General features: G+C 43.5%; 1 protein-coding gene across 4 annotated transcripts in view; it reads left to right on the forward strand.

Annotated features, from left to right (window-relative positions):
* LOC122790041 (mitochondrial fission factor-like) overlaps positions 1-24,393 on the forward strand; it is a 323,878-nt gene that overhangs the window by 97,162 nt on the left and 202,323 nt on the right. For all 4 annotated transcript variants that reach the window (XM_044057597.1, XM_044057599.1, XM_044057600.1 and 1 more), the window contains exon 4: positions 11,723-11,790. In XM_044057597.1, the coding sequence (XP_043913532.1) occupies positions 11,723-11,790 (68 nt within the window). The remainder of the gene's footprint in view (positions 1-11,722; positions 11,791-24,393) is intronic.

Raw genomic sequence — 24,393 nt, forward strand, 5'->3', positions numbered from 1 at the left:
TAACCTCGTATCATGCTTTTCGGCCCCAAAACTCAGGCCAAACCAAAAAGGGAGGGGGAGTGTCCATATTCATCAAGGACACCCACACCTCCAGGTTAGTGGCAACACATGAAGCATCAGAGACCATCCAGGTGCAACTAACCGTAGGCAAAACTGCTATACAACTGGTAGCATGTTACAGACCACCCTCCCAATCTCAGGAACTCCATTCAGCCTTCCTGAAAACATTGGAGGATATGAATGTCTCACCAAACACCATCATATTGGGAGACTTCAACTACCCTAACATAGACTGGGTGCATTATTCTAGCCCTAACACCCTAGCCCAAAGGGTCCTGGAATTCATAAATTCAAATGCAATGGAACAGCTAGTCACCTCTCCCACAAGGGGAGATAATATACTAGACCTGATCATCACAAACATGGGGACAAAGTGCTCCTCACCAGAAGTATACCCCTCACTAGTGAGATCTGACCACAAACTAATCACCCTGGATATACATATCCCACCTCCACCCCCAACACAAAAGACTACAGTGGAAAGCTTCTCAAAAGCCGACTTTACACTTCTTAAGACTGAGATGGTATCCTTTAAGCCCACTGGGCCAGTGGAAACCACATCCCACAATGCTGAATCCTTTACAAATGCTTTCTACAGACATCTCCAAGAATGCATGGATCATGCAATCCCAAATAAAACCAACACCCTCTCCACCAAGGGCAGGCATCCTGTCTGGTGGACCCCAGCCATAAACAAATTGTATAACAAAAGAAGGAAGCTACTGCACGACAGAGCAAAATCCCATAAAGATAAGGCATCTCTGATCAGCACTAGTAGAAAGCTATGTTCTCTCAAAAAAACATCCAAGGCCAACTTTGAGAGAACAATCGCTATGGACACTAAAGATAACCACAAGGCCTTCTTCTGCTATGTTAGAAACCTGGGCAGAAACCCTCAGATATGCTCAGAGTTAGTTCACAATGACAAAAAATACACTGAACCCACAGATATTGCCAACATTCTGGCAGACAGGTTCAGTGCAAATTTCTCCCCTCCCTCACCCCCAAAAGAAGAAATACTTATCCCAGCTGAATGTAACCTCCCTGTCATCTCAGATGTCCAGGTGAGAACTGCCCTCAGCAAAGCTAAAAACACAGCATCAATGGGACCTGACGGTATCCCGGGTTGCGTGCTACGTGAACTCCAAGAGGAGCTAAACCCGCACATAAAATGCTATTTAACCTTAGCCTTACTACAGGATATGTACCTGAACACTGGCGTACAGCAACAGTGGTCCCACTCCACAAAGGAGGCACCTCTACAGACCCTGGTAACTACCGCCCCATAAGCTTAACCAGCCTGGTCTGCAAAGCTATGGAAAGAATCATTATGGAACTCATAAACAGAGACATTGAGGACCTACAGACACTTGATCCCACCCAGTTCGGCTTTGTAAAGGGCAGATCCTGCCTTTTGAACCTGGTTGACTTTTTCGAAACAGTCACTAGAGCCATTGACGAGGGCAAAGCAGTCCATACAGCCTACCTGGACTTGGCTAAAGCTTTCAACACAATACCCCACTCAGGCATCATAGACAAGCTCAACAGCTTAAATGTAAATCCGTATGTCACAAGATGGGTTGCAAACTGGCTAAAGGATAGAACCCATAAAGTCAAAATCGCTGGAGCCATGTCAGACTCAAAGCCAGTCACAAGTGGTGTCCCACAGGGCTCTGTCCTGGGACCCCTCTTGTTCGGCATTTATTTCTCAGATGTGAAAGCAAACATGGGAGGGTTGTGGCTGACAAAGTTCGCAGATGACTGCAAACTAGGCGCCATAGTCAATACACCAGCTGACACATACATCCTACAGAAAGGCCTCACTGAAACGGACAACTGGTGCCGGAGTCATGGCCTTAAACTAAATGCCAAAAATGTATAGTCATCCCTTTGGGAAAAACAAAGTACCCACAAATTATCACATAGACAGTAACCCACTGAGTACGGAAAAAGTAATCAGAGACCTGGGGACCCAAGTTGATAGTGACCTCTCATTTGACACCCATGTTGCCAAAGTGGTTAGAAAGACTTTCTACCTTGCCCACCTTATCATGAAGGGATTCACATCCAGATCAAAGGAGGTCATTGTACCCTATACTCCTCCCTTATCAGGCCCATGATTGAGTACAATGCCCCATTTGGTATGTACCTCACCCGGCACTTGCAACAGCTGGAGAGACCCCAAACGTACCTCACCAAGAGGATCAAGGGTCTCCAACATATGTCATATGCTGCCAGACTAAAGAAACTCCAGCTCTATTCAGTAGCATACCGCCTACTCAGAGGTGATCTGTGCCTGACGTACGAGGCCATGTCCAATCAGGAATTGATGGACATGCTCCACCTCAAAAAATCCAAATCCATTAGAACCACGAGAGCTAAAGATTTAAACCTCAGCACAAATATGAATAGGACATGCTGGAGGGACAGATTCATAACTCAGAGGCTTCCCATACTCTGGAACAGGATCCCAGTCCATGTTAGGCAGAGCCCCTCACTGACTCTCTTCAAGAAAAATCTTGACGAGTGGATGGGAGATCGTAGGTTTACCCCGGGAGTCATCTCTGTGTCACTACTAGACAGAGGCACAGTAAACTAATTCTGTTATGTAAGAGGGTCTTCACTGTGTCACTACTAGACAGAGGCACAGTATTCTAAATCTATTCTGTACACTTTTGTACCATTACATGGGGTGGCGAAAGCCACATCACTATGGCTAGGCTTATAAATGCCCCAGGGCAGATAGCCTAGTACTAAACTATGAAACTATGTCCTATGCAGACTGCCTCAAGGTTCTATCCCTGTATTCGGTCTCCTACAGGCTTTTATGGGGAGATCTATGCCTGGCATACAGGGTATTGTCAGACACCACTCTGATGGACCTCCTGCATATCAATAAAACAAACAGTACCAGAATTACCCATTCTAAAGACTTTTAACCTTGCCTGTGATATAAATAAGACCTGCTGGAGAGATAGGTATGTGTCCCAGAGACTACCCTGTCTATGGAACAGGCTCCCATCCATGTGAAGCAGAGTTTCTCCCTAACTCAATGCAAGTGCAACTTGGACAATTGGATGTGAAAACAGAAATTCATCCCTGGTTTGTCACCTATATCTCTAATGCAAGTAGGTAACCTGTAAATGGTTCATCTCCCAGGCCCATGCTTACACTTATAAATTGTATCAGAACTTGTCAGAGATTTGGGATGCATGGCTTGGCTTAAAAAGGTCCTTGTGGTCGTTAGCCTAGTAGACACCTATGAACCTATGAACCCTATGAACCTAGATATGTGATGGTTCTTCTTTCTCAGGCCTGTCAACTTATATGATTTTCCAGACTCTAAGGGTAAAACTTCTTTCCTTGCTAGGGACTTCCTCTCAAGTCATTCATCATTCTATTAAATGTAATTATGATGCAGCAGATGCCTCTTCTAGGCTGCTGTTTTTAGATCAGTTATGAGGAGATATTCTTGGCTTAGGCTCTAGCATCTACCTGATGATATTAAAGCTAAGTTGATAGATGCTCCCCTGGATTCTAAACTTTTGTTTGGGGAAGCAGCTGCTGGTTTGTTTGTCCCATCAGGATAAGGGTAAGGCCTTACAGGAGATTAAACCTGTGTTGATGTTCTTCGTGTTTCACTGTTGCAGTCATTACATTTGGGTAATCTGCTGGCAGGTTGCCCTCAGTCAGCCTGAATTCCAAAGTCTTGGATCCTGCATCGGTTGCTGTCTTCTCTTCCATGACATCAGGTCGTCAGGGGTATAAAACATGCAGCCGACGCCATTTTCTTTAGTCTTTCTTGCCATGCGGTGCCCGAAGCAGAAGCATTTCGCAAGTGCCAGTCGGCCGACTACGGAAATATTCAAGTTTGAGTTTCAGAACCGAAGTCTTCACTAAAGCTAAGTACCCCGTTGGGGAAACCTTTTTCTTGCTTTTTACCGATGTCAGAAAAAGTTAATAATTGTATTACTTGTGGGAAGCAAATACCTCATAAGGATTTCCATTTATACTGTATTCCTTGCCTAAGCCCTGATCACAACGTGCCTGGCTGTCGGTTTTTTGCTAGATTTAACCAACGCACTATTAAGCGTCGGTATATTTTTGCATCAAAGTATTTTGGAAACAGATTTAACTACCCAGAAATGTCGTCGGATAGCAATCCGACTACCGGAGTACATAAAAAACTCAAAGAAAAGGACAGAGAAAGGCAGTCGAGATCCAAAACCGATGACGAAGCTTCTCCTAAGCCAGTCACTGGTTTGCCGGTACTCAGTGTGGCACTTTCATAGCCCCTGATACCCGCTACCTTTGAGTCGCAGGCCTCTACCGACACCCATGTGGAGTCCGGCATGCAGCAAGATACTCAAGGTATTGGACCGACAGATGTATCTCCCTCGGATGGGTCTGGAGCCGCTGAGCAGGCACCGGCTTCTAAGGGTGTACTCAGACCTCAACATTCATATATCAAACCGACGACAGCTGCAAAATCAAAGACAAAATCAACTTCTAAAACTAAAAAACTGACGCATGAGCCACATGCACAGGCCTCTATGCCTAAAAAACAGATGGTCAAAATGGCTGAAGACCTTATTACCTTGATCAGGGGTACCCATCCCACTCCAGATAAGAGGCCTAGGCAAGACACTGATTATGATTCTTCAGATCAGGTTTCCTTTCTTCTGATTCCTCTTCTGATCAGGAATTATCTTTACCTCCCTTTGAGGATTCCGATGCTGAGGAGTCTATTCCATCTGCATCTCCTCCTGAGGATTATTCATTTGGAGAAACCTTGCATACTTTAAGGGAGCATTTTCACTGGGAGAGTCAAGACTTCTCAGAATCAAAAAAGAGGCTCAGGGATTCCTTCTTCTCCCTCAGCACAAGCCTTTGGCCATTACCCCTGTTTTAGACATTGTGGATGATGTGTTTTCGGAGTCAAGCTTGACCCCTAACTCCTTATCTCTGGCTCCCAGTAAGCCTGACAGATATTAGAGGGTCCCTGACTCACATAAATGTTTATTTAGAAACCCTGCTGCTTATCCTGAAACTATTTCACAGGGTCCAGGTCCAAAGGGAGTTAAGGCCTCAACAGCAAAAAATCCTACCCCCTCTGACAGAGATTCAAGGGCACTGGACAGATGGGGAAAAAAAAAAGGTTTATACATCTGCAATCTTGGCAATCAGGGCCTTAAACTGTCAATTCCATATGCTTAAGTACCAACAACATGTTATGGGATTGCTGAAACAGAAAATGATGTTGATTTCAGAATGTGCAGAAAATAAGAAATTGCAGGAATTATTGCATGCAGCTGAACAAGTTGGAAAGCATACTTTACAATGTGGTTTTGATTCTTTAGAGGCCTCCTGCAGGGCCGCAGTTACTGGATCTGTGATTAGGAGGCATGCCTGGTTAAAGGAACAAAATTTGCCTGATCATGTTAAAGCTAAATTGCTAGCTGCACCTTTACAGCATGATTCTCTGTTTGATATTAAGGCAGAAGAGGTTTTAAAGAAAATGGAAGACAAAGCTAAGTCTATGCAAACTGTTAAAGACTTCTTACAAGTGCAGCCACCAAGATTCAGTAGACACTGGCCTACATAAAATTCGTCCTTTCCTGTGTCAGACAGAGCTCAAAGGGGCAAATCCAGATGCCCTAAGGGTTCCATATACCAGGCAAAAGACTCATACAGGTCAAAGCAATGGGGGGCATCCACCTCCAAATCTGGAGGAGATAAAGCGCAAACATACAGAAAGCAATCCCAATGACTTCCCTCTGCCCACACCAATCACTTACCTTTTGGCAGCACCCATAGGGTGAAAATTAGCACTTTTTGCTCAAAATTGGCAGTTAATAACCCAGGACAAGTGGGTGCTAAACATCGTATCACAGGGACACAGATTCCATTTCCACACTCTGCCAATGGCAAATGGTTGGCCAGATCTGCCAAAAAATCAATGGGCAGAGGCACAGAAACAGGTTACGTCCCTCATGGATATGGGGGCAATTCAGACAGTACCAGAACAGGAAAAAGGACAAGGTTTTTACTCAAGACTGTTCTTGGTACCCAGAAAGGACAAGGCCTGGCGGCTAATACTGGATTTATCGATTTTGAACACATACCTGGACATTCCAAAATTAAAAATGCTGACTTTGCAGCAGCTTCTGCCCATGCTGGGCAGGAATGCTTGGCTGGTGACTTTAGACCTAAAAGAGGCATACCTGCATGTCCCAATAAGACAGTCGTGCAGAAGAGATACCTCATATTCAAGGCTGGCTTAATGCATTACCAATTCTCTGCACTGCCCTTTGGCTTATCTACTGCACCCAGGCTCTTTACAAAGTGCATGGCACCAGTAATTGCATTTTGCAGACAAAGAAGTATACAAATATATCCTTACTTAGATGACTGTCTCATTCAAGCAGAGAACTCTTTTTCAACACCTGGCATTTGTGAAAAGGCTTCTAACATGCCTAGGGTACACAATAAATGAAAAGAAATCACAACTGGTACCCTCTCAAAATATAACATTCCTGGGTGCAAGCTTGAATACAACTGCCCAGATGGCTTACCTCACGCCAGACAAACAAAGGCAACTGACTACTTACTTCAAACTGATGGCAACAAAAACCCAATCTTCTGCAAGACAAATTCTGCAGGCTCTGGGCTTCATGGCATCCTGCATTCTACTAATTCCATATGCAAGACTGCATATGAGGAAACTTCAATGGTACCTAAAAAGTTTATGGAGTCAACATTCACACAGTCTGGAATCAATGATTCCTCTCATTCGCTGCCTGCAACAGGAGTTTCTATGGTGGGCAAAGGCCTGTCACCAAAACGTGGGACAGCCCTTCACTCTACCCCCTGCCAGCCAAACCTTAACAACAGACGCATCAGATTATGCCTGGGGGGGCCACATGGCAGGAAGATGCATTCAGGGCATATGGGCACCAAAACAAATGCATCTACATATCAACCAGAAAGAGATGCTAGCTGTTCAAAATGCCCTAACAGCCTTCAAGGACTTACTTCATCCAGGACAACTACTGATAAAGACGGACAACACCACAGTCATGTGGTATATAAACAAGCAAGGGGGCACACACTCATACCCCCTTTGCAGATTAGCCATGACACTGTGGGGCACAGCTTTGGCTTACCAAATACATCTTCAAGCTCAATTCCTGCCAGGAAAACAAAACACTCTGGCAGACGAGTTAAGCAGAAACCTTATGGATCCTCACGAGTGGAAACTAAATCCACATGTCTTCAGCATGATAACAAAGAAATGTGGGAGCCCAGACATAGATCTATTTGCCGCTCCTCAAAATGATCAATTGAAAAGATTCTGCACAAGGACTTATCACAGACAAGCATGGAAAATGGACACCATATCCTTCAGTTGGAAAAACCTATCAGTTTACGCCTTTCCTCCTCTGCCTCTTCTGCCCAAGGTCCTCCTAAAAGTCAGACAAGAGAAGCCAAAAATGATATTAATTGCCCCGGACTGGCCCCGCCAATACTGGTACCCAATCCTAAGGAACTTATTTGAATACCCAGCTTGGACCTTGCCTCAAAGATTACAACTACTGTCCCAGCAAAGCAATCAGATCCTGCACAATCAACTACAGACTCTGAACCTGGCAGCATGGCTGATCATGTAGTTATGCAAACAACACCTCTCAGTAAAGCTGTGATGGATGTCATTTTGGAAGCCAGAAGTCCTAGTACTAGAAAATCTTATGCTGACAAATGGAAGAGATTATGTGCTTGGAATCAAGCACAAGGAACTGATACAGCAGAACCACATATTCCTCATATATTACAATACTTAACTGAGATGCTTGACAAAGGCCTATTTTTCTCATCAATCAAAATCGTTGCCTCTGCCATTCTGGCTCATTACAATACAGAGCCACCAATCTTTTCTCATCCTTTACTAAAGCAGTATCTTAGAGGAGCCAAAAATTTAAGGCCTCCTAGAAGATCACCATTACCTGCATAGGACCTCAGTTATGTGTTGGAAAAGCTCACCCTGCCTCCATTTGAACCAGCTGCTACCGCTGAGATAAAGTTCTTATCATGGAAGACAGCTCTGCTACTAGCAATTACTTCAGCAAGAAGAGTTTCAGAGCTACAGGCCCTCATGGCTGTAGAGCCTTTTATCATATTTTACCCAGACAGGGTGTCTCTGAGGACAAATCCTACTTTTATGCCTAAGGTGGTTTCCAGTGTGGCTCTTAACCAAAGAATTAATCTGCCAACTTTTTATCCAAATCCGCAGAACAAAGGGGAGAGAATTCTGCATTCCTTGGACGTACACAGACAGCTAAGATTCTACTTGAGCAGGACTAAAGCTCTAAGAAAAACTGAGCAATTACTAGTGTCATATGCTGCAGGATCAGAAGGAAAGGCTATTTCAAAGCAGACAGTTTCAAAGTGGATAAGCCACTGCATCCGTTTCTGCTACTTATACCATGGTAAACCTGTGCCCAAGGGCATTAGGTCTCATTCCACCAGAGCTGCAGCTACTTCAACGGCCTTTCTCAGAGGAGTACCAACCAAAGACATTCTAGAGACTGCTATTTGGAGTTCTGTTCACACCTTTACAAAGCATTACCATTTGCCTCTCTACTCTAAGTCCAGGGCAGGCTTTGCCACTGCAGTGCTGCAGGGCCTTATTGCCGCACCTAATGCTGTTTAGCTCCAGACTCCCAACCATAGCTTTGGGATTCTACCCAAATGTAATGACTGCAACAGTGAAACATGAAGAACATAGTACAGTTGTGTACACTTACCATAAATGTAGATGTTCGAGTGTATTTACTGTTGCAGTCCAGGTTACCCTCCCGCCATCCCCCTGTCACTTTACAGTTTATCTTTCCTTCTCTATCTTCTACAACCTATGTGGTGTATTTGCTTGTAGATGAAGGTAAAGTTTATATTGATGCGTATATATATATATATATATATATATATATATATATATATATATATATAATATTGCTACCTTTTTGGGGGCACCTGACATCGGGGGCAAGAAAAACTAAAGAAAATGGGGTCGGCTGCATGTTTTATACCCCTGATGACCTGACGTCATGGAAGAGAAGACAGCAACTGACGCAGGACCCAAGACTTTGGAATTCAGGCTGACTGAGGGCAACCTGCCAGCAGATTACCCAAATGTAATGACTGCAACAGTGAATACACTTGAACATCTACATTTATGGTAAGTGTACACAACTGTACTTTTCTCTTGTACCTACCTTTCAGAGAAACTACCCTATTAAGCCTTCCTTTGTTCCTAGACAATTCCACCATTCTAGTAAGAAGAGTGCCAAATGGGCTTCTCCTGCTAAGGGTCCTAGATTTTCAGGGACTTTGAAGCCTACCTTTCCAGACAAACCAGGTGCTATATGACTATCCATTTCTTCCCAGCCACATTCCTCTTTCCCTTCACCTTTCTCTTTCTCTTCCTGTTTGGGCTCAGATCACTTTGGATTCTTGGGTTCTGTCATTTATTTGTCAGGGGTACTTCATGGTGTGGAAATCCCGTCCTCCTTTTATGGGCATTCTTCAGCCTCCTTGGGAACAACTTCCCTTTTTCCCAGAGGTTCTTCAAAATCTCTTGACTCAGGGTACTATTCAGGAGGTGCCTGTGTCTCAAATGGCAATAGGGTTCTACTCCAGACTGTTTCTATTGCGCAGGAGAGAGGGCACTTGGAGACCTATTCTAGACCTCTCTCATCTAAACACTTTTCTAAAAGTGCCTTCCTTTCGGATGTTGTCCCTTCAGATTCTGTTTCCTTTCTTGCTCCCTCAGGCCTATATGGTGTCTCTAGATCTCAAGGATGCTTATCTCCATATTCAGAGCCATCCTCTTTTCAGGAAGTTTTTGCATTTCTCTGTTTCTTCCTGGCATTTTCAGTTCTCTACTTTGCCCTTTGGCCTTTCTGCTGCCCCAGTGTGTGTTCACCAAATGCCTTCCTCCTCTGATTGCTTTTGGCAGGCTTCAAGGCATCCAAATATTTCCTTACTCGGATGACCTGTTGATTCAGGCATCCTCTCCAGAGACCCTTTTGCAAAATGTTTATTTTGTCATTTCCCTTCTTCAGAGTCTAGGGTTCACTATAATTTTCAAAAAGTCTTCTCTGATTCCTTTTCAGGATCATGTTTTTCTGGGATGCAGGATTCAGACAGTGCTAATGCTGGCTTCCCTACCACTTGCAAAAGCCTTAATTCTCATTTCTTTCTTCACACTCTTTCTCTGGCTTCCATTACTGCCAGGGAGTTTCTAGTCCTTTGCCTTCCTGGATGTATAGATTACCTCCTGGGTTCCTTGGACTGGTGTTTCTAGTGGGGCAATCAGTTCTGACTATGGTAGGCCTGAATGTCACCTTTATACCCTAAGGTATGCAAGGAGTGTTTGTGTGACATTCAGCGTACCTTTAAAGCAACAGGAGTCTTTGGTAGGCTGGCCAAACGTTAGGCTTCCATGGCAGGGAATCCCATACATTAAGAATACTGCAGTGAAGGCAAAGACATACCATTATGGTAAGATTTTATACAACTGTACTTTTCCACATTTTAAAACAATCATATAATTTCTATTGCTTTTACATGAAACTGATGCATATAAGGAAAATATGTAATTTTTTTAATTTTATTTAGTTTACCTTGTCTTCCTCAAGATCTAGTTGCTCATGTTTGTATTTGCTTGAGCATTATTTAAACAATCCTGGATTGCAAATACATAAGCAAGGAGATGGGGAGTTGAAGCTTTCCACATGAGATGCGGGGGTGACTCCGCGAAATCTTCGATTGTAATTTTTATTCGTTTGATTCTTATCTACGTCATGTCTGTAGAGCGTATATGTAATCAGAGCTTATACTTAGAACTTATAGGTACCCAAGGTCTGAGGACATGTGTTTAGAGGTTATATGTAGCTGTGGACTGAGTACATATGTTTACAGCTAAGACATAGTCAATAAAAGTGATTTTGTGCAGAAATGTGCAAGCACTAAATGCAAATATGTCCTAAGCTGATGTCAGGCATGAATTAAGCTCCTAAATGAATCATGCAAAAAAAAATGGTACATGCATTACTATTAAAATGAATGAGAATAAAAGGCTACATAGTGTTGGTTTTAAGTATTTAATCAGCATGATTTTCTACATGGAATTGTATTATAACAAAACTAGTAAATTGATACACAGAGAGTTTAGTCCATAAATGTCAGTGTCTGCTTCCGTGGCAGTGTGGAGTTATTTCAGAAAATAAATAAAAGCACAGTTTTGATGTTTATAGTGTTGGAACCTTGGGCAACAGGACCTGCTTTATCAAAAAAGCATTGCTTCCTACGTGGTAACATATCGCATCGCTCATTTGTGAAATGTCAGTCAGTCCTTACCTAATATGAACTGATCAGCTTGTTGGAACAGTAAGTGCTCATTCAGAGTCATGATGTGCTACCTAATACATCTTATTTAGAATATTAGTGCACCACTGTGCAATGTGCTATTTATTTATTTATTTGTTTATTTATATTTGTTTATCAATATTTCGCTACAATCCTTTTGAGAATGACCTTTTCATAAGCACTTATGATAAATTGTTACTCGGATCAAGTACTTGTGTATTTTTTTGTTTTGCAGGGATCCCAGCGTCGATCTCGGAAACATCATTCCCAAAGTTTAAGCGTTTCCAGTCATGAGCACAGTCGGTAAGGTTGGAATATTATCTATTCTATCTCTAACTCCTCCGTTGTTGTAATCTTTGTTCTCTGTGAGACTCACAATTCTACCCCGTGATCTTTGTGCTGCCTCTTCTTTCTTATCTTTATATACCAAAAAATGTCTATACCTGTAATCTAAGAAAATGAGGTATAAAGTGTGAGTTGCCTGTGGTTTACATCATGATAGGTCTTTGCTTCATGCTAATGCAGACATTTTTAAAGTTGATTGAGTTTATATTATTCAGGTATAATATGTTTGTACATACTGATGTTTTGAAATCATGATAGATATTTGCTCCATGCAAATGTAGATGACTGTAAAAAAACACTACACCTGCTTTCCAGTTTGCCGTATTGAGTATCATGATATTACGATTGCGCAGCTCTAAAGGTAATATGCCCCAGTTTTAAACCTTATCGAATGTTATGATATTATGACCGCACAGTTCTAAAGGTAATATCCCACAGTTTTAAACGTTATTGAATGTTATGATATTATGACCGCACAGTTCTAAAGGTAATATGCTCCAGTTTTAAACCTTATCGAATGTTATGATATTATGACTGCTCAGTTCTAAAGGTAATATGCCACAATGTTATACCTTATTGAATATTATGATATTATGACTGCGCAATTCTAAAGGTAATATGCCTCAGTTTTAAACCTTATTGAATGTTATGATATTATGACTGCGCAGTTCTAAAGGTAATATTCCCCAGTTTTAAACCTTATCGAATGTTACAATATTATGACTGCGCAGTTTGAAATGTAATATGCTCCAATTTTAATCTACCTTCTTCAAAGCAGATTGCAACAGCATTATTGAAGTATATTGTGTACATCTACATGTTGGTGTTTGTGTGACACTCATGCCTAATCTATATCAGCAATTCCTGCTGGACCAATCATTCATGCCTGTTTGCCCAGTACAGGAGTGAGCAAAATGTACATACAGATGTATCTCTTAAGTCTAATTCATTATAAGGAATGTTCCTCATTTTGAATCTGGAAAAGTCTATGTTCATCACAATTCCGCATTGAAAGGGTCTGTCACATATTCATTGTTCATTTTTTTAACTAATTACTGTAAATAATATTAAACCATATTAATTCATCAAAATAACTTTGTATAAGTATAGATAACCTATTTTAACCATTCTGTATACTTCCTAGTTGAAGTTGATAGTAAGCTGTTCGTAGGTGTTCTACATTTTGCACATTTGTTCCACATTATGAGAGGTAGTGTCTGTCATTTTGGCGATGGAAGGTTGAAATATATGCTGAGAGATTATCCATAAATAATGATGCAATCTGAGATGCAAGGAATATGATCAGCCTTTAGGAATGCCAAAGTCATAACAAGTGCTGCTCAAGTGACAACAAGAGGAGAGAAGAACAGATGATTCACTAAAGAAATATGGGAGAGCGGTCAGTCCACCTCCAGAGATAAATTAGTTTTGGACAGAAGTAATCTAGCATTTAATCTTTACAGAGCATTACAATTACATGGCTCTAACAGCAGAAAATTCAAGTTATCTATCTAGTCTGCCCTGTATGCATATTCTTTCTTGTAGTTCATTTGCCCCTTCTGTTACTCTTTTCTTAGACTACCACCCAACCAAGACCTTTAAGAAGGAATCTAGAAATCACTCAGGTAAACAATTCCCTTATCTAGTACTGTTTACATGAGAAAGTACTTTGTAGTGTCCAGGTTATACTTTGTGCCTATAATGTAACACATGGAAGAAAATGAAGACATTGTGCGATACATAAGTTAGCCAAAGAAGTGCTCTATACACAACAAAGGAGGACATACGGAGGCACAGGCCAGAAAGGTTATGTAAGTTGTACAGAGAATGGTGACTTTTAAAAAAGAAATCTAATCAACATGTACAATTATTTGCGAGAGGTGTGTGTTTTGAACTATTTGCTTGATGCAGGCAGTGGGTGGACTGAGATAAATAAATGAAGATATGATTGTAATAATAAAAAAGTGAAAATGAGATTCAGGAAGTAATGAGACATTTGAAAAACAAATTGCGAATGGCAGTAAAGGTTTCCAAAGGATAAAATTAGACAAGGTTCCCTTATTGCAAATTGAGGAACATAGTTTAGAGTCGACTTTCAAGGATGACGTACAATAAAATTAGAAGAAAAAAAGAAACCTACAGTAGTTCAGAGAAAGAACAAGTGAAACAAAAAGATGGAAAGACATAAAGACATTTTTTAGCAAAATGGCAGACATTATTCATTATACAAAAAAGAATGAAATAAGTGAAATATGGCAATAATGGAGTTGCTAAAAGAAAAGAAGATGCATATTGTTTGCAAGATAACAGATTTATTACTGAGAGAAAATTAGACATTAGGGCAGTAGAAAGATGAAACTAATTTTCTCACTTGATAAAAAAAATGCTCTTGTATTCTCTTTTGAGTTAAAGATGAAATAAGAACGGGTCATATTACTAGAGACATGCTTATATGGCTTGCTTAGATAGTAAAACAACCCAGGCACACATGAGAATGTGTATTTTTTCTGAAGATAAGGCCTTGGATCCATTATATTTCATTGAGACTAAATGCATCAGAACACAGCCATTCACCAACACTGCTCAAAACTCACAGGTACAAACATTTTCATAACACATATTCAAGGTTGTACTGTAAAGGAATAAATACTAAACAATGTAAGGCCCACAAAAGAACAGCTTTCAGGAGAACAAGATCCCAGACATAGAATCACTGTACCTCAAAAAAGAGCAATCACTAAAACAGAAATAAAAACCTGTCTGGTCCATCTGTAGGATGCTCTGAGCTTAAGTACTTTATAAAACAATATATGCTGGGTGCAAAAAATTCACTTTTGTATCAAGTGGCAACTACATACAAACATGCGCAAAGTTGGCAGTTATGCAAAAACAACTATAGCGTGAGCAATCAAAGGTCACTGCACCTCTAAGTTATTACTAAAACAGAAAAAAAAACAGTTCCAATTTTTCTCCAATTTGCTATGAGTTCAGCCATCTTTCAAAGCAATGTATTTCAAACACAAATTGCTTATGTACATAATGAACAACAGCATGAGTAAATACAACCTCCAGCAATTATGTCAAATAGACTGATAACAATAAAATCTCAAAATGAGTTATTTTGTGCAGAGGACCTTATATATATAGCTGCTGCTGTGCTAAACCCCCGGATTCTGCAAACCTTGCACGGCATGCAAGATTAGTGCAGGAGCTCTAGCAGGCTCTGAATGTCTGCCGTGTGATCCAGGAATAGCCTGCAGGGGCATGCACGAGCGCTCCTGCACTAGTCCTGCACGGACTCAGCCCCTGTATGCAAATTACCCCATTTGCAGGAGAAATCCATGCAATTGAGGTGAATTTGTGATCCTGGAAGATGGAAACCGACCGTACAGGACTAGTGTAATCTGCAGAAATGTACTCGGCTAGTAACCGAGTACATTTCTGCAAATTCCAAAACGAAGCCTTGACAGCTCCAAATAAAGGGTGCATATCATTCAGGAAGCATGCCAATGGCCAAGTATAAGACCACTGGCATTGAAAACAGCTTAAAAAATAAAAAAAATCAACTTTTATTTTTTTAGCCGATCTCAGCTGTTTAAGTGTAGGGCAGTGGCATGCAAATGGGATCGGGGGGAAAACAAGAAAAGAAACCTAAAATAAGCATTCTAACTAAAATCACTATTCTGCTATTAAAGTCAATGGCAGGCAGAAGTCAACATGGCCAGTGAGTAGTGGTTGCTAAGGGGGGATGCTCAGTGTGAGACATGTAACTATGCATTAGCAGGCAATCCTATGCAAATGTGGGGGATGATAGTGAATCCCAGATTTCCCCAGCATGCTAGTCAGCTCCCAACAGTGTAAGAGCAGGAATAGCTTGGTGCAAGCCTAGGAGTTAGCTGACATCATAGGGGTGTGTGTCAGGCATACTGTAAGTGGATTGGAGCCCTGTGGCTCAGGTTTGCTCCTAGCTAAGCACAGCTAGGCAAGGGGGTGTGTCTGAGTCTGCCTAGCACTCTTTACATTGCCTAAACAGGTGTGAGCGCCGCACACCGGGTTTAAAAGAAAAAAGAAAGGTAAACCAGGAAATAGCAGCTCTGTGCACATTTGAGCACTGTGTTTGTGCAGTGCACCGCTGGGCTTAAACAGGAAGGCAATGGGAAGGGAAAACAGTAGTAGGAAGTTAATCAAGGAGAACTAGCATAGCTGGCAGGTGAAATGTATCAGAAGCAGCCAATTACACAGGCAGCAGACCAGCCCAGAACACTACTATAAACTATGCAAACACCTTCCACTCTGGTTTTTCCCATACTCTACACCACCAACGTATACAAGCGAGGAAGTTTTAACAGACAAAACAACAAAATGATAGCGGCTGCAATAGCTATCATACAACAACTTGAAAGAGGCTGAGGGTGGTGAGGATATGAATGCTGTTGACCAACCCACAGTGAGGAGACGGAGAAGAGTATATAGACCCAGGGTAACCTACCAGGGGCTACATGAGCTGGAGATAGTGGAGCACTATAGGGTGGACAGGGACCTCCTACAGCAAATCGTTGAGCTGTGCCGGCCACGCCTGACACACAGAACTAACAGAGGGGAACCCATCCCAGTGGATACCAAGGTATGTGTAGGCCTAAGAATACTAGCTACAGGTACCTTCCAAAGGCCAACTGGGGATATGATGGGGATCTCACAGGCATCAGCATCCAGGGTACTCCACCAGTTCCTGGATGCCATGTCAGCACATGCCGGTAAGCACGAATATTTCCCCAGCACCCATGAGGCACTGGCCAGCAATATGCAACCGTTCCAACAAATAGCAGAAAACCCTGAGGTAGTGGGTGCTATAGACTGCATGCACATATGCATCAAAGCACCACCTGGTGTAGGGTCTACATCAACTGCAAGGGCTTCCCCTCCATCAACTGCCAGGTCATGTGCAAAGCCCAGGGCATAATAATGAATGTGTGTGTTGGCTGCCCTGGAAACTATCACGATTCCCACATCTGGCATCTGACGCAGCTGTAGCCAAGATTTGCCAATGGGGACATCCCTCATGGTCACCTAGTGGGGGATGCTGGATATGCACTGTAGCCGTGGCTGATGACACCCATCAGAAATGCACACACACCCGAAAAAGAACTCCATAATGAGGCACACGCACAGACACAAATTATAATAGAGCATGTGTTTGGGATGCTCAAGTCACAGTTCCGGTGCTTGGACACATCTGGTGGAGCCTTGCAGTGCTCACCAGCTACATGTACCCAAATTGTCATCATGTGTGCCATTCTACAAAATATGATCCTGTGGAAACAGCTGCAGCAGGAACAGCATGGGGCAGGGCTACACAGCCCCCCACCATTGCCAAGGCTTGCACAGGCACGTAGTGACTCAGAGGAGGAACAACCTAAGCCTGTCCCAGTAGGCAGAAGGAGGCATGCCCAATATGCCCTGGCCTTGGCAAAGAGGCAACGCATAGCACATACACTGACACAGGAGGGACCCAATGAATAACACCTCTCTCTGACTCTCACATACAGTAAAACAGATGCCAAACATGACACTACCTGAGTTCAACCATGTGTAGGGAATGCACTATGTGTATCCGACATAGGCAGCCCTGCAGCGCCACCCTCAATACTGGATCACCCACAAGGTAAGTGACTCACACATGCCAGTCAGGGGGGTTCACATGCTCAACAACAGTCAAAACCAGCAGGACAGGTGTAGACAAACATAAACAAAGGCTGTGCTATGGCCTCTGAATGATGCCTATGGGTAACCTCCCCCCCAGGCCTACACAGACAGACTACAGCAGGTCAGGCAGTGGGATCTTAGTTCTGAAGGGTAGGAAGTCAGAAGCTAATATGTAGGCCAATAAAAGCTAAGACCTGTAGTACACTGATATGCCTCTAGTCAGCATGATAAGGTAGAATACAGAATGACACTTGTACACATTTGCTATGACTGTACTGGTATGTCAGGTGTGCCCCCCCCCCATCCTACGTAGAAATGTAATAACAGTCAGGTGGGCCCCCCAATCCTGTGTAGAAATGTAGTAACAGTCAGGTGTGCCCCCCCAATCCTGTGTAGAAATGTAGAAACAGTCAGGTGTGCCCCCCCAATCCTGTGTAGAAATGTAAAAACAGTCAGGTGTGCCCCTTCCAATCCTGTGTAGAAACATAGAAATAGTCAGGTGTGCCCTCCCCAATCCTGTGTAGGAATGTAGAAACAGTCAAATGTGCACTCCCCAACCCTACGTATGTATGTAGTAATGGTCTGGTGTGCCCCCCCAATCTGATGTACACATGCTGTAACAGTCAGGTGTGCCCCCCACAACCCTATGTAGAAATGTAGGAACATGTATGTGTAGATATAATACCAGTGGAGCACAGATGCACAGAGGTGGCCAAGGTAGCAAGATAGGTTGTAGCATCTGCACAGTATGTAGGTATGTGTGTGTTAGGTTGGTGTGTGTTTCATATTGTGTGAGAGTGGTTGGTATGTATGCATGTTGAGGTAAGACCTGGTGGCCCTTGCCCACTACCACTGATGACAAGGCAAGTCCTCACAACTGCAGTGCCAAACACAATACCCACCAGTATAACACAAGCTAGCAGTAAGCCATTGCAAATGTATGGTAGTAATATGCGTCACCGTCTGAAAGACTGACATGGCATGGCTGTTGGGCTAGATATACAAGCAGTACACAGGGGAAAGTACCCCAGACATACAATATATATTGTGTAACTGTGAAATGGACACACCCATGGAATAGTACCAACAGGTATGCATCACATTATCTGGTCCTGTAGTAGGGGATACTGGTGTTGTCTGCCCAAACACTAGCAGATCACAAAGGAGGTAGGACTGATGTATTGGGAAACAACTGATGTACCTGCACATGCAAGCATAACTGGAATGTCCAATGCATATCTGTGTGTCAGATGCAAGTAGTGTCCATAGCACACATGCACCCAGCTCACACAAACACCACCCACAGGTACCTCTCTGGTTGTATCCCTGCTGTGTGGAATGGGTACACTATGACCCCAGCTGTATATGGCAATAGCGAAAGAATGCAGCATGCAGTGCAGGGGTCCCATGCAGGTGTGTCACCAGCTGTAGGTAGCACCCTGCCAGCATCCATACCACCGATCAAGGCTGATAGAAGGTAGTGGCATGAACACCTAGCACACCTACCCTGTCACCCCAGGGGAATATACTGTATGGCAGTCTGAGACTGTAGGATAGACAGAATGCAACGGCCTGCCGCATCTGGCCCACATCAACAACTAATGGCCCACAGGCCTCTGCCAAGGGCCTGTGTCTCACACGTACTGCCAATACATGTTATATCATGGACACCCAATTAACAACACAACACACTCCACATATGCCATATGCAAGGCCATGTGGACAAACCACAGTAACATGTCCACCATGTCCCACTGCATGAACTGTTGACCAACACTGACACACAACCGTGATGGGGTGATAACCATAGAGAAAGTATCAGAGAATGTATACATAATGTAAGGAAGAGGAGAGAATAACTGAGGGGGGGTGGGAGTGTGGGCAGCATGGAATGTGCAAAGTCCGACACAAAGCTGTGTGCACACACCATCCCTGGCTGTAAACACATAAATGGGTGCCTACATACCTGCCCATACACCACAATAGGGGTAATGTCTTGACTCATGGCCCCTGCCTCGGGGTAATCTGTGCAAATCTGTACAGCTGTGAGGTATTGCCATAGCAATATAAGGCTATACTGTCATGTTGATGGATGTACATGTATGGGATCCCCTGCCAGCACTGTACCTAAGGTGCTGAACTGGATACCCAGACCCAGCAGCAAGTGTCTGCAGCACCCCCTCCAGGATGGCATAACCTACCATGAATATGTAGGCGTCTGCCCACAATACCACACACAGCTGCATTCACCCTTGTCCCCCGAGACATCACTGTGAGCAGGAATGTCCACCTCACAGTACATGAGGACAGAAAACTTCACAGTGTATAACAGTACACGTCTGAATATCTCTGCTAACAGCAGTACCATGTTGCTGAATCAGCACAGACACAATAACCTACAGTACACACTATCCCCCGCACACTTTGTCCCCATATTGCCAAATGATCAACGGATACCCTGCAGAAACAGTTTGCTACCTGTAGGTGTACAACACAAAGGTCTGCACGGGAGTACAAACTACCTGAAGTCGATCCACACATGCAATACAGAGGGGCATACTGGGCATGCTCACACACTTGCACACATGAAGCCCATGTCTGCAAACAACAGTGGAGCAGACATATCTGGCAGTTGCAGATGTTAGTGCAGACACTCGGTATGCACCACTCATGCTTTGCACACACAGTGGATAGGAATACAGACATACATCCAAGGACAACACACTATAATAAGCCAGAAGTAGACAGACATAGATGTGTGGAAGAGAGTGACTATGACAAGGAGCCATCCAGGCCTGTCCCACCCAGCACACAGCCAAATGGCTACAACCACATGAGGTTCAGATGTCACTCACTGTAGATACTAGCCAATGGTATCTGTCAGCAGTACCAACTATGTGGTGCAAGTGCTAGCTGTGCAACATGACTGTACAAGGAAGTAGTCATTTAGCAGCTGTATACACATACCTGTGGAATATGGCCCTGCGTGTGCCTGCATGTGGTGTGTCAATCCCTAGATGAATGGGTTATGGCCCATGCATGCACACTGGCCTCCCCATAGACCTACCATGACAAGCCTGCTGAGGTCATCCATTGTGAAATACAGCTTTGGGAAGGTTTGAGTCCAGTAATCTCCTTGGCACGTCCTATAAAAATGAACTGCTGTAGTGTGATAAAATAGGTAGGAGTTTTAATCCCAGACTTGGCAACTGTGTATGTGTCTGTCTCTGTCTGTGCAGAGAGCAATGCTTTTTAGGCTAGTCACACTCCCTACAATTCAAATGCACTACTTTGGCAAGGCTGCTGATGTCATCCACCTTGAAATACACCTTTGGGAAAGTTGTAGCCCAGTAATCTCCATGGCATGTCCTATAACTCCATACTGCTGTAGTGTGATAAAATAGTTAGGTAGGAGTTCTAATCCCAGACTTGGCAACTGTGTTTGTGTGTGTGTCTGTCTCTGCCTGTGTAGAAAGCAATACTTCTTAGACTAGTCACACTCACTACACTTCAAATGCCCTACTTTGGCAATCCTGCTGATGTCATTCACTATGAAATACACCTTTGGGGAAGGAGTACTCTAGTTATCCCCGTGCTGCGTCCTATAACTGCTTCATGCTGTAGTGTGATATAGAACTCTGGTAGGGGTTCTATCCCCACACATGGCAGTTGTGGATGTTTTGTGTGTGTTTCTATGTCTGTGTAGGGAGCAGTGCATTTTAGGCTAGTCACACTCACTAGACTTCAAATGCCCTACTTTATCAATCCTGCTGATGTCATTCACTGTGAAATACACCTTTGGGGAAGGAGTGCTCAAGTTATCCCCATGGTGAGTCCTATAACTGCTTCATGCTGTTGTGTGATATAGAACTCTGGTAGGGGTTCTATCCCCACACATGGCAGTTGTGGATGTTTTGTGTGTGTTTCTATGTCTGTGTTGGGAGCAATGCATTTTAGACTAGTCACACTCACTACACTTCAAATGCCCTACTTTGGCTATCCTGCTGATGTCATTTACAGTGAAATACACCTTTGGGGAAGGAGTACTCCAGTTATCCTCGTGGTGCGTCCTATAACTGCTTCATGCTGTAGTGTGATATACAACTCTGGTATGGGGTTCTATCCCCACACATGACAGTTGTGGAAGTTTTATGTGTGTTTCTATGTCTGTGTAGGGAGCAATGCATTTTAGGCTAGTCACACTCACTACACTTCAAATGTCCTACTTTTGCAATCTTGCTGATGTCATTCAGTGTGAAATATACCTTTGGGGAAGGAGTATTCCAGTAATCTCCATGGTGCATCCTATAACTGCGTAATGCTGTAGTGTAATAAACTAGTTAGGTAGGAGTTCTAATCCCAGACATGAAGGTGTGTGTGTGTGTGTGTGTGTGTGTGTGTGTGTGTGTGTGTGTGTGTGTGTGTGTGTGTGTGTGTGTGTGTGTCTGTGTAATTTGTATCCTGTGTGGAGGTGGTTGTGGGTGTGTAACAACTGGAGTCAATGGGAAGCGGGTTTTGCAAATTTCTTATATGGTGGCACTAGTATATAGCACAATGTCAACTGTACAGAGATAGATGTGAAATAGCAGAGAGGCTGGGGTGCATATCCATACCCCTACATTTGACATCAAGGCTAGGCCAACAAAGTTAGTGACCCTAGTGTTACCCAGATAACACTCTCAACCCATGTCTCATGTACACACACACACACACACACACACACACACACACACACACACACACACACACTTGCCTAAGCAACAACCGCTATGTTGGTAGTACCCTGCATATTGCCCACTGATAGTAAACATGGTGTGATTGCAGTGGGCATGGCACCCTGACCATCAGTCCAATAGACACATACGTGCCGACAGTGCACCTTCCCCATGTTTCCCACTGGACACCTGCAACACCCATGGTGCCTTCAAATGTGACCCACAACGGACATACCATGACTGAAAACACACCCTGAATGGACAGATGCCACTGATATCAGGGAATACCGGTATCATGTTATCAATGTAGATGCTGGGTCAACCTGCCATCCATTAACAGTTCCCACCACATGAGGCCAGGACTGGCACACCTGATGATAACAATCTGTGTACACAATATGGGCCAGACACCCCAGGTACAGTTCCACATGTCACTTTAATGCATGTGGGAGGTGTGCACATCCCAGACACTGTCCATGTCATGGACTAAGGAACACATACATGGCAAGCAATGCACGGCATTGGCCACACACAATAGTCACCCAGGTGACTGGATGGTGAATACAATACCCACCAGTGTGGTCAGATCCAGACACTACACCCCTGAGCCACAATGAAGACCATTGTCATGTGGCCTGATGCCAATGTATACCCATCACCTAGCCTTGTATAGCCATCTGACCACAACACACCCATGCATGTCAGTACTGGCACCCTGTGTCGGTTTGTGTGTTGTATGATGTGTATGACCACATTCATACTCACTACATCCCGCATTAGTATACTGAAGCATGCTGTCTGATGTCAGACACCTCCACATAACCTTTGCCCATATAACCTCCATATGACCCCTGTGGTGCATGTGATACCTGCACTGTAATGTGTTGTGGCAATCTCACTAGTGATGATTTGTATTCCTGGCCCTGCCAAGTGTGTCAGTGTGTGTGCATCCCTGTAAGAGAGTGGCTGTGTTGATGCTGGCACATGTTCATGTGGACAGGCACATGTACTACAACTACCATATAGCTACCATATCCCTGTTGCAAATGTCACTCACCATCGCATATACGTTTTGAGGGCTCCTCAACATGTAACCTATGTGGTGCATCCAATAACTGCATAGACATGTGATAGCACTACATAGTCATCAGGGGTTTGATGTGTGTGACACAAACATGCTTATGTTTTACTCTCCCACCCCTCCCTGACTAATCTTTGCTTCTGTCTGCCTCTCTCACTCCCTCTCTGGTGGATGTGGAGACTTACACCTGCTTTGCTTAGGCAGCAGCATGTGCATTTTAATTGATGCTCATGATCAGCTGATTACCTCTGCATGAATTGCAGCCATCCCCTAGCTGATTGCATGTGGAACAGCTGTGGTAACATTCCCATAGCCAAGTGCATGGAAACACACTCCAATATCTAGGAACATCATGTTGGTGTTGGGCCTTTACATTCACTGTGAGCAGGAACTCGATCCATTGTTTGGCAAACAGCATCTCAGATGGATTGGGGATCTACCTCTAATAACATACACTGTGGAAACAGGGCAACACACAGGAGGGTAATGACCTTAATCTGATGACAGACTGTAAGTGCTGCTGTACTGCATTTGGAGTAATTTTGGTTTAACAGGGTGTGTGTGGATATGGCTGTCCTACATGTTTTAATAGCTGCCATATCAGTGCTATGTTTATGAGGAAACCCCTATCTGTAGGGCCTTCTGCAGACTGGGCAGTGTGTGATGACTTTTGTTTCATGTGTTACCCACAGAGAACCTGTCTGTGAACTGCAGAAGGTAGTGTGAGGATTGCAGTCTGTAGATGGTGACAGCCGTGAGAGTTACTGACTTCATATCCCTCATAGGACATATGTTGCAACAAACCCTGTTACAACAGTAAATGTATGAGAGTATCACAGCAACATGTCAATATTGGCCCTGTGTATGTGCCTCCAGCCACAACTCTGTCAACCTTTGTATATATGTCATGCAGTAAGAGGTGCATATGTGCTGTACACCATAATCAGTGTCATCATATCTGATAACAAGCCAGTGAGATATCAGACTGCTACACATGTTATGTGCAGTAGGGGTTACAATTTATGACATAACCTGGACATTCCGTGGTTGTGTGTACAGTAT

The sequence above is a fragment of the Protopterus annectens genome, chromosome 15.part0, assembly GCF_019279795.1.
Source record: "Protopterus annectens isolate FY-2018-M chromosome 15.part0, PAN1.0, whole genome shotgun sequence".
NCBI lineage: Eukaryota > Metazoa > Chordata > Ceratodontiformes > Protopteridae > Protopterus > Protopterus annectens.